The sequence below is a fragment of the Hyperolius riggenbachi genome, chromosome 7 (genome assembly GCF_040937935.1).
Source record: "Hyperolius riggenbachi isolate aHypRig1 chromosome 7, aHypRig1.pri, whole genome shotgun sequence".
Classification (NCBI taxonomy): Eukaryota; Metazoa; Chordata; class Amphibia; order Anura; family Hyperoliidae; genus Hyperolius; species Hyperolius riggenbachi.
The window spans coordinates 118923193-118935691 of NC_090652.1; the positions used below are offsets into that span (position 1 = coordinate 118923193).

The 12499-nt window shown below is 44.0% G+C and overlaps 1 protein-coding gene across 2 annotated transcripts in view; it reads right to left on the reverse strand.

The window, feature by feature from the left end:
* Positions 1-4509: 4509 nt before the first annotated feature.
* The window catches only part of TECPR1 (tectonin beta-propeller repeat containing 1), a 122790-nt gene continuing 114800 nt past the window's right edge, over positions 4510-12499 (reverse strand). For both annotated transcript variants that reach the window (XM_068244572.1, XM_068244573.1), the window contains one exon: positions 4510-10507. In XM_068244572.1, the coding sequence (XP_068100673.1) occupies positions 10409-10507 (99 nt within the window). In that variant the 3' untranslated portion in view covers positions 4510-10408. The remainder of the gene's footprint in view (positions 10508-12499) is intronic.

Genomic DNA, 12499 nt, shown 5'->3' on the forward strand with positions numbered 1-12499 from the left:
CATGGGATAAAAAGAAGGAAAATGGGCAGTTCACAAACGGTGTTTCAGTTGAATCAAATTGCATATGGCACTCACATAAGTCAGCACTGCAAACCAAGCCAGCCTGGTAATAACATGGCTAATGCATAAAACATTGTGCATTGCAAATTACAATATATTCCACACAATATACATTGAGAACACATGACATGAACAAGGGCTTTGAAGGACACAGTGTAGACAGTATATAGTAGTCTCTATAAGTTGTAAAGGACAGCATTGTATTTTATTACCTGCACAGAGAGTAACTATTCTAGATTACTTGCTAGTCTGCAATAGGGATGATCAATGAGACGCAAATGTTTCTGAAATTATGCACATTTTTATGCAAATGTATGCAGTTTGAAAACGGACCAATCAATTTAAACCCAGGTTTAAATTGATTGGTCCATTTTCAAGCTGCATATATTTGCAGCTGCCAGGTTATTGAAGACTTTAAAGAACAGCTGTAGTGAGAGGTATATGGAGGCTGCCATATTTGTTTCCTTCTAAACAATGCCAGTTGCCTGGCATGCTGATCTATTTGGCTGCAGTGGTGTCTGAATCCCACCAGAGACAAGCATGCAGCTAATCAGACAATGTCAGAAACACCTGTTATGCTGCATGCTTGTTCAGGGTCTATAGCTAAAAAAAGTATTAAAGGCAGAGGATCAGCAGGGTAGCCAGGCAACTGGTATTACTTAAAAGGAAATATATATGGCAACCTCCATGTACCGTCACTACAATTGACCTTTAAGGGCTGGAACCCATAATAGCTATTTCAGACGCACTTTGGAATCACCAGTAATCCAAAAGCACTAGGCTAATGAAAGTCAATGGAGGATATTCCACAGGAGCTACTTACTGTGAATTCCCCAAATAGCAATTGAAGCCCTGTAGTATTTTTGGAATGATTGCACTTCAATACAAAGGAAATCGCTGTACAAATCGCTAGCATTAAATTCAAAGTCGCTTTAAAATCACCAGAAATCACTGCTAAAGGCTCGTACACACGTCTGATTTTTGCCAAGCGGATCGCTCAAGTCCAGTCTTATAATCTGAACGACAGACTGTACAGACACCCGATTTGACGTCCGAACGACGGGTCGTTTGCAAAAATAAGACATGTGAATGTACCTTAAAACAGCTACAAAAAGTAATTAGTGATTGTGTTTTGCGCTTTCTAGTTGGCCCCAGTCCTAAATTAAGTCTGACATTGGCTACACTAATGGTGTGTACACACTTAAAAGATTAATGAAAGATATCAGACCAATATCTGAGATATCTGCAGATCTCATACACACCTTGTTTAACAGACATTCATCTGCAGATCTGACAATCATCTGCAGATCTGAAGATCCATCCTGGTGGATCTGATCTGCAGATGACTGTCCGTTAAACAAGGTGTGTATGAGATCTGCAGATATCAAACTATGAATGCATTTTGCAGGAACGGATCTTTTGCAGGAACAGATCTTTTGCAGATACTGATCTTTTGAATGTGTACAGCATCTTTGTGTGCAGCATCTTGCAAAGATTTGTATCTGATGGGGAGTTCAGCTCAATAGAATAGACTGTGTAGAGCAGAGGTCTCAAACTCAATTTACCTGGGGGCCGCAGGAGGCAAAGTCAGGAGGAGGCTGGGCCGCATAAGGATTTTCACAATCGCGGCGCATCGCCGCCTCTGCCTGCCCCTCTCACTCTTTCTTCACAGAGAGGGGCGGGGAGAGGCGGTGATCCGTGTGGCGATTGACGTCAGGAGGGGCAGAGCTGAAGCTGAAAGCTCTGCCCCTTCCAGGAAATGCTGGCGGATTGCAACCCCGGGCGATTTGGGGGCTCTGTAGCCCTCGTTTAGCGGCGGGATGCGGCAGATTACTTGGGAGCACTGAAGCGAACTATAAGGAAGCTTTTGCCGGCGAGGGCCACAAAATATTGTATCGAGGGCCGCAAATGGCCCGCGGGCCGCGAGTTTGAGACCCCTGGTGTAGAGTATGGCTCTCATACTACATGGAAGGGGGTAAAATTGGTCTGATAGCTTTCATTAATTTTTCAAGTGTGTACACAGCTTAAGGCCTCTTTCACAGTGCGACGTTAAAGTCGCACGTTAAAACAATATTTAACGCAGAAGAATGCACTGCAATGAAAAATCAATGCCCCATTCACAGTGCACACGTTGCGCTGGTGACTAACGCTGCACGTTAAGTGTGCGTTATACACGTTATCAGCTGCGTTAGACTGTTTGCACATGCTCAGTAATGACTTTGAGATATACTTTTCATTGCCTGTATTTTCTACTGTATATGCTGTATGCGTCGGTAACGCTATGTTGCGACTTTTTGGCCGTGTTGCGTTGTATGTTTGCAGTGCGACTTTAACATCGCACCAAAACGCAATGTCCCACTGTGAAAGAAGCCTTAGGGTAGGAACACATATGCAATTCTGTCTAGTGTGTTCCTATACTTCGAGCTAAGGAATAAAAGCAAAGTTCTAATAAAAACATTAAAGCAAACCTGAAGTGAAAACAACGTATGGTATAATGAATTATATGTGTAGTACGGATAATTGATAGAACATTAGTAGCAAAGAAAGTCTTAGTTTTATTTCCAGTTATATTGCTTTATTAATAACACTGCATCCCAGTCTTTTAGGCTGCTTCCACACAGGGACGTTACAGGCGCACGTTAGTGCAGCCTGTAATGCTCCCCCAACGCACACCAATGTAACACAAGTGGGCTGTTCACACAGTCCACGTTGCGTTACATGTAACGCTGCACGTTCTTAAGAAGGTGCAGCATGCTACGGCGTTAGAGCGGCTTAAGCCGCGTTAGACTGTCTGCACATGCGCAGTCATGTTGGGGAGGAGCGGAGAGCGGCCAGGCACATGGCTAATTAATATTCACTGCACGTTGTGACGTGCAGTGTTTACTTCCTGGAGCGGCCGCTCTGTGCGGTGATTGGCCGGCGGGACCACGTGATGCCGCATGCGCACAAGAGTACGCATCACGGCATCACGGACGCCAGAGTGAGCTGCACAACACGGCTCACTCTGACGTCCACATAGAAGAGCACCAGGCCTTGCGTTAGGTGCACGTTATGCGACCTTAACATAGCACCTAACGCAACGTCTTGGTGTGCAAGTAGCCTAAAGCTACAAAACAAAGCCTAAATAATGACCCTTTGAACTTTCCTGCAGTAAAACCTTATTCAAGCTGTCTCTCACTGTTTCTTAGCTGTTTAAGTGCTTCAGAAAACCGGACTTAGGCCCAGTGCACACCAAAACCGCTAGCAGATCCACAAAACGCTAGCGGTTTTTGGATCTGATTTCAGAGCGATTCTAGACATGTTTAGAGACATTTACTAAACATGCCTAGCGTTTTTGGGAGCGTTTTGTGTAGCAGATTACAAATACTGTTATAGTAAAAACTGTTACTGACAGCTTCTGTAACAAAAACGCTTGGAAAACCGCTCTGATCTAGAGTTTTCCAGAGCGGTTTACATTGAGGCAGAAACACATCTGCAAACCGCAAACGTGCTGCAGGACCCACGTTTGTGGTTTGCTAAAAACCTCAAACCGCTGGTGTGCACCCTCCCATTGAAATACATTAGCCAAGCGGTTTCACAGGCGTATCGCTCCTAAAACCGCTTGGTGTGCACTGGGCCTGAGTTCTGCCCAGTGGGTCCAACAGCTGGGAGAAGCTCTTTTGCATAGATAATAACTGAAGTTTTCTAATGGCTGGTACACATGAGCTACAAATGTAGCTGGTCGCTAGCACACGGGAGCGTGTGCGCGACAGATCGGCGACAGCTCGTCGCTGGGTCCCTCCGCATACACACAGCGGAAGAGGGATTACTGATGCGACGGAAGCTGTCGCCGACTTTCCTCCCCCCCGCCGGAAGCTCCGTGAATTCCCTATTGGTTGCTGTCGCTAGTCCGCATACTGGACTGGCGACAGTTGCGGCGAAGTTGACCGCGCCAATCGCCCGGCGACAGCTCCGAGTAGCGACGGTTCGGGGTGAGCGCGCCATACTCACAGGCGACCTGTCGCCGCAACACGCGCGTGCCACGTGGTTGCGGTGACAATTGTAGCCCGTGAGTATGAGGCTTAACTCTTCCTGTACAAGAAAACAATATGAGACTCTGTTCTTTGCTACAGATGTTCTATTTCTTAGCTGTACTACACATACAATTCATTATTATTATAGATTTATAACGCACCAACATATTCCGTGTTGGAACACATAGCTCATAAGTTTATTTTAGCTTGAGGTTTGCTTTAACTGTGTTTGTTCAGACATACATTGACATTGAGCTCTATTGCTTGATTGTAGGGAGAGAAAAGAGGAGAGCAAAGATCTGCTTGTTATGCCAGTTTTGTGTTGATACTCATTGAAATGACTGTGTTTTATATGCACATAAATACTAAGTAATCAAACTGAAATAAGGTTTGCCAGGAAATCATTCCATTATACAGAGCCAAACTGAAAGTACAATTGTTCTCAATAACAGTATCCTTTAATAGTGCAATAATCATTTACCGGGGTGCTATACAAAGCAAGTGCTGTAAACACAGATAACACAACTCCACAACAACACACAGTACAATCATACAAATGCGGTAATACGATATGAGACAGACAAGTAAAATAACACACAGCAGAGTGCCACATCTCCCACTGGATGGAAATGCTGAAAAATGTAAACACATCATTGCAAACTAGTTTACCCATTTACCTGTAGAATAAATGATCTATGGAAGTTTAAATATGCAGTTAATCTTTTGGAAACAATACAAGTCCATAAACATTTTTGGCAAAATCATGCAAGTCTAGACAAGTATGGTCATCAATAACGAATGTCGTCTACATCTGCATCGCATCAGTGGGAGCATTTGTCTATTCATTCGTGAGGAAAAGTCAGTGAGATGCAAAAACTTCTAAGTTGATGCAAGAATATGCACATTTTGTATGCAAATTTTATGCAGCTTGAAAATGGACCAACCAAGCCCTGCCAAGGTGGAATTTGGCTGGTTCATTCTCAAGCTGCATATATTTGCATAATACTGCCTCAACTGTGAATTATTTACATCTCATTGACCAGCCCTAATCCCTACCATTTCTTTGGTTATACATCAGAGGTGGCGGACACTACGCTGGGGAACACACTAACATGCTTTGAATAGAGAAGGTTGGCTTCTAAATGATCGCCATACATTGCCAGATTAACTTAAAAATAAAAGCGAAACTCCGCCTCTAGTAGTAATTTCTTTACCCTCAGCAAAATTAATGGAAATGCGACTGTCTGAACTTCAAATGGGAAGAGCTGCATCACTCAGGGCCCGTTTCCACTGTTGCGACGCGATTTCGCCGGCATCCCGACGCTTGTAAAAATGCATGCGGATGCGTTTCCGCATGCGTTTTTACCCGCGATTTCGCATGGCAGGGTGCCATGCGAAATTAACCATGACTCTGCCAGGGCAAAATAACATTGAAAAAGGTGCGAAATCGCACGCGAATCGCGGGTAAAAACGCATGTAAAAAACGCATGCGTTTTTCCTATTAAATACATTAGCGGCGATTCGCATGGATTCCCGACGCAGGCGAATTCTGTGGGTCCCGTCGTGCAGATTTGGCCCGCCGCCAAATCGCTCCCGCACGCCGCACATATGGAAACAGCCCCGGCCACTTCAATGTACCAAGCGAATCCGCATGTCGGCGCCGCATGCGGATTCGCTATGGTGGAAACGAGCCCTCAAAGATGTTCACCTTCACTCACCTTACTATGAGCTAGGTGTGAGCATTAGTTAGTATATGGCCATAGGTTAAGAGTTTAAGCACAATATGAAATACATTTAGCACTTTCATTATGGATGCATATATGGACTTAATGGGGGTTAAAACTCCTTTTCACTATAGATCATGTTCCTGTCTATAGTAATATGCAGAGATGGATTATGTTGAAATGGGAACCTAGGCAATGTAGAAGTGTTGACTCCCATTGATTTACATCTGCTGTGTTTGGTAAGATGGGGAGTGGGAAGAGGATCAGAGGAGGTAGCAACCAGGTCCATGGAAAAGCATCAGGCCCTAGGCACTTGCCTAAGTTGCCTTGTGGATGATTCAGCTCTGGTAATATGAGGTTGGTTCATAGATGTGAAAGAAGTTTTTTTTTTTTTTTGCATTAGATTCTTGGAACACATGACTACAGGCATGCGGTCTTATTAAGACAAAATATAATGCATGGGGGTATTGTAAAGTGATGTAATGCTTATGTTGCAGAAATCTGATTGGCTGCTCTGCAATATGACATTTTGCACTTCATTTAAGAAGCACAATTTTATGTTGGCCAGTCTATGCTTTTCCACATTGCTTGTAGCATCTGCCTATGGCCCAGTTTACAAGAACAGCAGCTGAGTCCATTGTTAGCCTCCTTACCCCGCCCATGGAAGCTGCTCTATTGCTTCCGGCAATGACATCCCTCCTCCCATCTTCATAGATCTAGAACTCATCACTCAGCTATTGCCTAGCAACACATCTGTGCAGCATTGGGGTCCCGCAGTGTCAACTGGAGGATTGATTTTAATCCTGAGGTTGCAACACAAATTGCGGGGAAATTGTGCATGTGTAGCACCCTAAGGGCCTATTTCCACTACACGTGGATTCTGGATGCAGAAAACGGACTCCAATGAATGCCTATGGGAAAAGTGCTTTAGACAAATCGCGTTTAGTGGAAACAGGCCCATAGACATTCATTGGAGTCAGTTTTTCTGCATCTAGAATCTGCGTGTAGTGGAAACAGGCCCTAACAGTCCAGTGACAAGTTCCAGTTCGGACATACATCCCAAGTATTTCATGACATCTTGTAACTCTTGCATGGTCTGCATGTTAATGACCAGACAGACTGATGAGCTGATGTGCACATTTTATGGAAGTGCCCGGATTTATGAATACATGGATTACCTACAGTGAAATCAAACATACACCCAGCCTGTATTTGTAGCTAACCAATCCTTTTAAAAAATTGTGTCCATAGATTGGTAAGTGTGCTGTGCTACAGTCTGGCCAACAATTTACTTCCATCATTTTGAATATTAAAAAAGGTCTCTCATCATTAAGACAGATAAATATAACAACCTATGCACATATTTACACACTATATGTACCAGAACATTTTCTCAATGTGTGGGTAAGTTCTGTGTAGACACAGAATAGCATCCTGGGCCTTGAGTATTAAAAAACTGCCTAAATTGAAAAGGAAGTTGTTGCTTACCGCTCCAACAATCCATCCATCGCTCTTTGCACTGTGGGTAAAAAACTAATACAACGTGATTGGTCACTATGGGAGGCACGTAATATTACGCTTCATACACTGTTTATACATGAGGTCTGCAGTGTGTGGTACAAGACATTAACCCAAAGTAATAAAGTGCTCACACAACCAATGGCATAGAGAGGAATGTTTGCTGAAGTCTAGCAACATTTTCACTATTTTTGCCACTAGGGGCGCTGTTCTCCTGAAACATGCAAAATATAAAATGCACTGGTTTTCTATTTCCTTTCCCCACCAGAATGTTAAGATACACCAACTATGTGTGTGAGTTTAAGTCCATATAATTTAATGCACATGTACAGAATAAAAAAAAATAAACTCCATTCATAACTAAGGTAAAAGAACTAAAAAGATCCGACTACTCCAGTAGTGCAGACAAGGAATCATACAGTTTCCAGGTAGGGCAGTAGTTCTGTGTTGATTGCACAGCAATTCAGATCAGCATTCCCCAACCTGTGTTATTTCATGAGCATTGATGATCAAAAATCTAACTAACATTTGATCATTGTCACTCCCAATGATATTTGCATGTTAGTAAAAGCTTTTGCTCATCGCTGTACAAGTCACATAAGACAACAATAAGCCATTTTCCCGCTACCTCATCTTTATTGATGCAGGAAATACCTTAGAGGGTCACAACTTCTTGGGGTAAGTGGCTTAAACATAGCCGAGCATTTGCGATTACTAGTATGTTAGTCAGGTCAAGTGTGCACATCTGACTACTTACAGATGTCTATGGGTAGCTGTAGAGGAAGTGATATATTTTTGTCTTTATGTCTCAGCAGTGAAAGCCTATCTTCACTGTACAATTTTTTTGCCAAATCAACCCCAAAGTACAAGTGATGATGTCCCGCTGGAGCTTCTGGTGTCACTGTTGCAGCCAGGCCTCCTGTAGTCTTGGGTAGAAGGGAGTGTTTGAGAATGGTACGTGTGGCATCCCAGTATGTCAAGTAGCAAGGAAATGCATGGGGTTTACAGGGATGTAGGGGTGGGTCGAGGGAGTAAAGTGGGAGGGGGAAGGAACAGTGCAAATGGTGCTTCAGCTCCACAATACAGGGCACAGTAGGTGGGGTGGGGGTTATGTTTAGATTAATGCACATACGTACCATGCTCACATACTGCATCTATTATGCTTTATAGCTATTCGGTTAAGTCAATAAAGTTAATTACTCTAATTGGCTAGGGAGCTACTTCCTCATCTACAGCAAGTTATGTAAGCCAAACCTATACTGATGTCCCTTCACCTCAGACATGCAGCAGTATTGGTCATTGCAAGCTGGGCGATGGTCATTCTAAGCTGGAGTGTAATGATTGATGTTTATACATCAACTGACAATTCACTCTGCATTCTTGCCAGCAGATGTTTCCTGTAACTTGCAACTACATTTCTGCAATAAATGTGAACTCACACTGCCCTGCAGTACAGTAGCCTAGCTGTCCCTAAACTACTGACCCCTAGGCCTCTTACTCGTGATGGGGGTTGCTCTGTGGCCTCCTAATGTTCTGATTAAGGGCCTGTTTCCACTACACGCAAATTGGATGCAGGATGGATGCAGAAAAACTGACTCCAATGAATGCCTATGGGCCTGTTTCCACTAAACACAATGTTTCTGATGCAGATTTTGCCATCGGCATTTATTGGAGTCAGTTATTCTGCATCCATTCTGCATCCAATCTGCATGTAGTGGAAACAAGCCCTAATACATGTGAGTACAATTATGTCATCACAATCAGCATGCAAGGGGACAGCCTGGTATGCTGGGATATTCCAGCAATACACCCCGCACCCCGTCCTCTGCACCAATCAGATGGCAAGAAGAACATCAGTTAGGCGGGATCCAACACTGGTGTAAAAGAGAAAACCCTGGGACATATAACACTCTTACAGAGCTTTGGCATTATAAACAGGTCTGGATTAAGGCATGCTTTGCCGGGAAAGTATGCATTCTTCAATATAAACATTGTTTTATTTTAGGTTTGGACAGGGTGAGAAAACGTCAGGGCCACAGTCAGGTTTCTATGGTCAGCTGGATAGCGTACTGGTAAGGCTGTTGCCTTTAATGTAGGGTTTGAGCCTTTGACCAGCCAGTACGTAAAACAGTAAGGGCTCGTTTCCACTATAGCGAATCCGCATGCGGGCACTGCATGCGGATTCGCATACTCAATGTTAGTGGATGGGGCTGTTTCCACGTGTGCGGCGGCGTTTTCCGGTGCGTTTTCAGGGTCGTCAGATTTCGCGTGCGGCAGGAATGCGGGCGAATCGCCGCTAATGCATTCAATAGGGAAATCGCATGCGGCTTTGTCATGCGAATTTCCCCGCGATTTCGCATGAAAGGCAATGTAACTTTACACAGGCAGTGACATGGTTAAATTCGCCTGGCTCCTTGCCATGCGAAATCGCATGCGAAATCGCGGGTAAATCCGCGATTTCTTCAGCGGTGGAATCCAGGCGATTCCGCACCGCTACAGTGGAAACGAGCCCTAAGGAGTCTCAGGGCAAGGCTCCCTAATGATCCTGTCGCCCATGGAACGCGCCCTAAGTGGCTGCAGCCTTGAAGCCAGTCTACCAGCAGAAGAGCGCAATATAAATGCTATATTCCTTGACTATGGATTTTGTAGAGAAGAATTCGCTTTACTTAGAAAGTCAAGCATGTCATAGACATAAATAAAAATAGTGGCTGAATTAGGAAGCTGAAGATGCAGCATACACAGGCAAGTCTCACATGTGACTCATGATAACACCGGGTTGGGTCACACTGATCTGATTGGTCAGGACTTAGCAGCACTGGTTTGTGTAGTAATATTTAGGAAATGGATTACGCTCCCTGCCGCTATAAAATTCTCATACGTCCATCTCCTGAACATTACTGAGGAAAGCAAAGGTAGATCAATCAAATTAAAAGTTCACAGTATTCAACATTTAAAACTAGAAACACCTGTAGTATATGCACAGTACAAGGAAGCTATCACTAGATTATTATTGGTATTATGGGCTGTGCCTGTTTCTCCGGAGGTTTGGCAGCAGCTGGGCTGTCAGGCTGTGAATGGCAAGAATTCCTCTTCTCATTCACTGGTGCTTACAGGTGGGATGGCCTTTGCTTCCGCTTGCTGGAGGTTATAATATCCAGTGTTTCCCCTGACAGTTATGTGCTCCCAGCCTCCCTGAAAAAGACAAATCACTTCATTAAAAACTATATCTTGTTATTGCCTCCCATAATGCAATACATAAAACAAAACAATTACTTGAAGTATTAGACAAGATTACCACATTATGCTTCCTTTATTCTTTCTGTAGCAGCTGATCCCTGCTGCCTTATTTACCTAAATGAGTGCTGCCATATTGCTTATGATGTTAATACTATTTATATGCAGCATCGTAAGTCTGGTATACACATTCATTTCTGGTTGGCCAATTTTACCACCTCCGTGTAATATGAGAACTTGCCTACACATAAAAAGGAGAGAGCGCTACTATGGTGCAATACCTTTAATTCAGTTTGCAAATATAATGACCAAATCAGTACTCCAATGCCAGTGGCAGACGATGACGTGAGGAAAGGTAGCGCCCAGAGCAGCTTTCTCAGTGGTGGGATATGACAAGTGAGGAGAGAAGAGAGCGCTTCTAGGGTGCAATACCTTTAATTTAGTTTGCAAATTGCAAAAGAAATGTATGTACAAGATTGCATAAATTTGCACCGTATCTCACATGGCCAATGTTATCACGCCTCGGATGTCGACCATGGCCATCAACAAGGGTACGTGGTAGGTCTGGAGTCCAGGCGAGCTCCATGTGCCGAGTGATAATGACGACGCGTTTTAACACACTGAGTTGACAGACACATTGGTGTGCCGAAACTCGTCGTCATTATGACTCGGCACACAGAGCTTGCCTGGACTCCAGACCTACCATGTAACCTTGCTGATGTCCCCCACTGGACACACGGTCAACGTCCGAGGAGTGGAACAATGGGCATGTGAGTTACACTTGCAATCTTGTACATGCATTTCTTTTGCAGTTTGCAAACTGAATTAAAGATATTACACCATATAAACACTTTCTTCTCTCCTTTTCTGATACAGACACTTGTCATTTCCCACCGTTGACAAAGCTGCACTGGATGCTACCTTTCCTCCTTTCATTGTCGGACACTGGCATTGGAGAACTAGTTCACTTTGGACATTATATCCTTTAGAGCTTCTTCACACCATGAGCGCTTTGGATTTTTTTTTTAAGCCCATTTTTAAATGCGCTGTAAAAGCGTTAGTGCAATAAATTCCAATGTGAGTATTCTCACATGAGCGATGAGCTGTCTTTCCAATCGCAAAAGTGGGTCCTGCACCAGGTCTGAGTGTTTGCGCTTTAACGGAAGGTATAGGAAAATCGCAAAGCGCTTTAAAGTGAACCAGAGACGAAGCACCCTCATGTATTTTACCATATACAGTATATCAGTGGGAACATTAAAGGAGTTATCAGGCAAAAAAATAAATAAATGAGTTGCACTTACCTGGGGCGTCTACCAGCCCCATGCAGCCACCCTGTGCCCTCGCAGTCACTCACTGCTGCTCCAGTCCCCCGCTGGCAGCTAGTTTCGTTTTTGCCGACCTCGGAGGTCAGGGGCCGCATTGCGTACATTTTTACGCATTCCCACTGGTGCAGGAACATTAACAAATAAGTTTTTACGTGTTAGTGGTTCAATGCATAAAAATTTACGCGTTGAACCACTAATGCGTAAAAATGTATGTGTTAATGTTCCTGCACCAGCGGGACTGCGTAAAAATGTACGCAATGCGGCCCGCCGACCCCGAGGCCAGCAAAAACTAAACTAGCTGACGGAGGGGGACCAGAGTAGCAGTGAGTGACTACGAGGGCACAGGGTGGCTGCATGGGGCTGGTAGACGCCCCAGGTAAGTGCAACTCATTTATTTATTTTTTTGCCTGATAACTCCTTTAAAGAAAACATCTACCCTGCTCTCTGTTTCATTCTTCACTGCTTAGCCTGCTTGTTAGAAGTCAGGGATTTTATCAGGGCTGAAACAAGCAGGCTGAGCAGTGAAGAATGAAACAGAGAGCAGGGTAGGTGTTTTCTCTAATGTTCCCCATGATATTTATAGTAAAATACATGAGGCTGCTTTGTCTCTGGTTCACTTTAAAAG